The sequence below is a fragment of the Rhagoletis zephyria genome, unplaced genomic scaffold, assembly GCF_001687245.7.
Source record: "Rhagoletis zephyria isolate East Lansing unplaced genomic scaffold, Rhagoletis_zephyria_1.1 Rzeph_scaffold_43692, whole genome shotgun sequence".
NCBI lineage: Eukaryota > Metazoa > Arthropoda > Insecta > Diptera > Tephritidae > Rhagoletis > Rhagoletis zephyria.
In genome coordinates, this window is record NW_016200747.1 from 366 (window position 1) to 2,516 (window position 2,151).

Here is a 2,151-nt window from a genome sequence, read left to right on the forward strand (position 1 = left end):
AAGGTTATCAATTCATCGGAATTTGTTTTTTCTATATGTTAAAGCATCACTTTGGACCACGTTAACCGGATTCTATAATTCTTTTTTTTTTAAAGAATTGTGTTACCTCACAGGTGGTCCCGTTAACGATACTCTTAAATTTTTATATGAGAATTGAATTCCGTTTTTTCTTGCTTAAAAATTACTTGTTTAAAGTAGCCGTTATATTGAAAATAGACTTGGACATGCTTAGATCCATGGATTGAACGTTTTAAGGATAAAATTTTAAATATTTAAGAAAATATGCAAACTGTAACAAGCAAGGTCAAACGGAACAGAATGGGACATAGAACTGGACATAGGCCTTAGCTTTCTACAAGCTTTTAATCAAATATTCAAATCTTGCAAACATTTTTTAACCAACTTCCCGATGAGCTAGATGCTTGAAACTTTAAGCTTAGCTCAGAAACCGACAATACGTCAAGAATGAATTTATTCGCTATATGGCGCGGGTCTCGAGATATTTAAAAAACCCATGGACCGATATGGTTTATATTTAGAATGTATATTTCCTACATGATAGTAACTAAAAAAATGATTATGGATAAGGTTTAACCTATCGAAAATTTATACTAATGAAAATGTATTAATTTCTATTAAAACTCAGTCTTGTAAAAGTCATAAATTGTTTGGCTGAGTTTATCTCCTAACGGCCGTTCCAATGGTCCGCATTTAATCTTGGTTAGCAAAGAACGAGCTTCTTTTTCACTTGTACATTTCTCATATGCGTCAAACAACAGACGTGGAGTGGGATACTCTTCAACGATGGCCAATGCTTTTTCCAGTGACAACGAGTGTAACTGTAGTAATTGCTGTACAAATATTTCTCGCACAGTCAATTGTGCACCGCGTGCTGAATCCTCATACAAGGCACGAAATTTCAGCAGACCTAACATGCCAGCTGACGAGTCGTATGGTTGCAAATCTTCTTTGGCTGTACTAAGTAAAACTTTATCCTTAAAAGAGCGTATCAATGTTTTCGTTATACCCTGCAAATATTTCATTGAACGAAAATTATTTTGAGTATGTGCTATCATGAAGCCCGAATGTATCTGAGTGTTCATGATAGCCTGTTGTAAATTTTCCATAGGTAGGCCTAAGTGTTCATTATCGCCATAATCTTCAACTAAGTAGATAACGTTTTGTATTCCACATTGTCGCAAACGGTGTTTCTGCTCATGGAAGCGACCATCGCGTATACTTGAAGCCAGATCATCAAACCGCTTACGCTCTACTATAAAGGGCAGCACCAATTCGCTGCCCTCCTTGTCACGGGCGACCCAAAGGAAATCACCAATGGTCAAACGACGCACCTCATACGACACTTCAAAACTCTCCAAATAGCTACGTGTTTGATCCAAAGTGCGTTTATTTTTGCCGCTGGTTTCCTGTGTGTCAACCAGAAGTATAATGCGAAAGCTACCTGGACTCATTATCACTTGACGCTGACGTTCTTCTTCTTCAGCAATTGCTTTCTGTTCCTTTTTGGTAATTTTGCTTTGAGGTTTTTTGGGAGATTTACGGCATTTACTTTTCTTAACAGATTCTAAAAGTTGTTTTACGTCCGATTCGAATGTTTGCATTGTTGGTTGTAATGGTGGATTTTCCTGCTTCTCGCGGTACAAACGAAGCTCTTCATCTATAAGGTTGCAGAGTGTAGAACCGAAGCCACGAAGAATAGCACATTCCCGTCCTGAAGCCAGTGGAAGGGGATAGCTGCGAAGTGCTTGAAGTGCATCGCGAAGTTTGTACTGTGATTTGGCATTTCGCCGCTCCGCATCTTCCAACCATTTCTCCAGCCACTTTTCAAAGAGAGGATTAGGCTGCTTTAGGGTAATTTCCAAGCGCTCTTCCATACGACCAAATAAACTAAAAAGTCGAAGTACTTTCAAAAGTGTTGACCAGTGTTGCCACTACATATTTTTATTTTATACCAAAATCACCAGAAAAAGTTACAAAATTCAACAAAAATTACCAAGCCTATTTTCTTGAGTCACTACAAACGAAAAAAGGCGCGATAGTGTTTTGACGGCGAAAAAGGCGCGTAAAAAATTTTGCGAAATAAGATGCTTATGAAAAACTTCGGCGAAGTATGTTAAGAGTTTTTGACGC

General features: G+C 37.9%; 1 protein-coding gene across 1 annotated transcript; it reads right to left on the reverse strand.

The window, feature by feature from the left end:
• Nucleotides 1–241: 241 nt before the first annotated feature.
• mus81 (mus81 structure-specific endonuclease subunit) lies at nucleotides 242–1,985 on the reverse strand. Its single transcript, XM_017606411.1, has one exon. It carries the CDS (start codon nucleotides 1,893–1,895, stop codon nucleotides 636–638), a length of 1,260 nt encoding a protein of 419 aa, XP_017461900.1. The 5' UTR covers nucleotides 1,896–1,985; the 3' UTR covers nucleotides 242–635.
• Between the last annotated feature and the right edge of the window lie 166 nt (nucleotides 1,986–2,151).

Bases quoted from the DNA above. Each gene is read 5' to 3' on its own strand.
- mus81 (XM_017606411.1), bottom strand. From the start codon at position 1,895: ATGGAAGAGCGCTTGGAAATTACCCTAAAGCAGCCTAATCCTCTCTTT.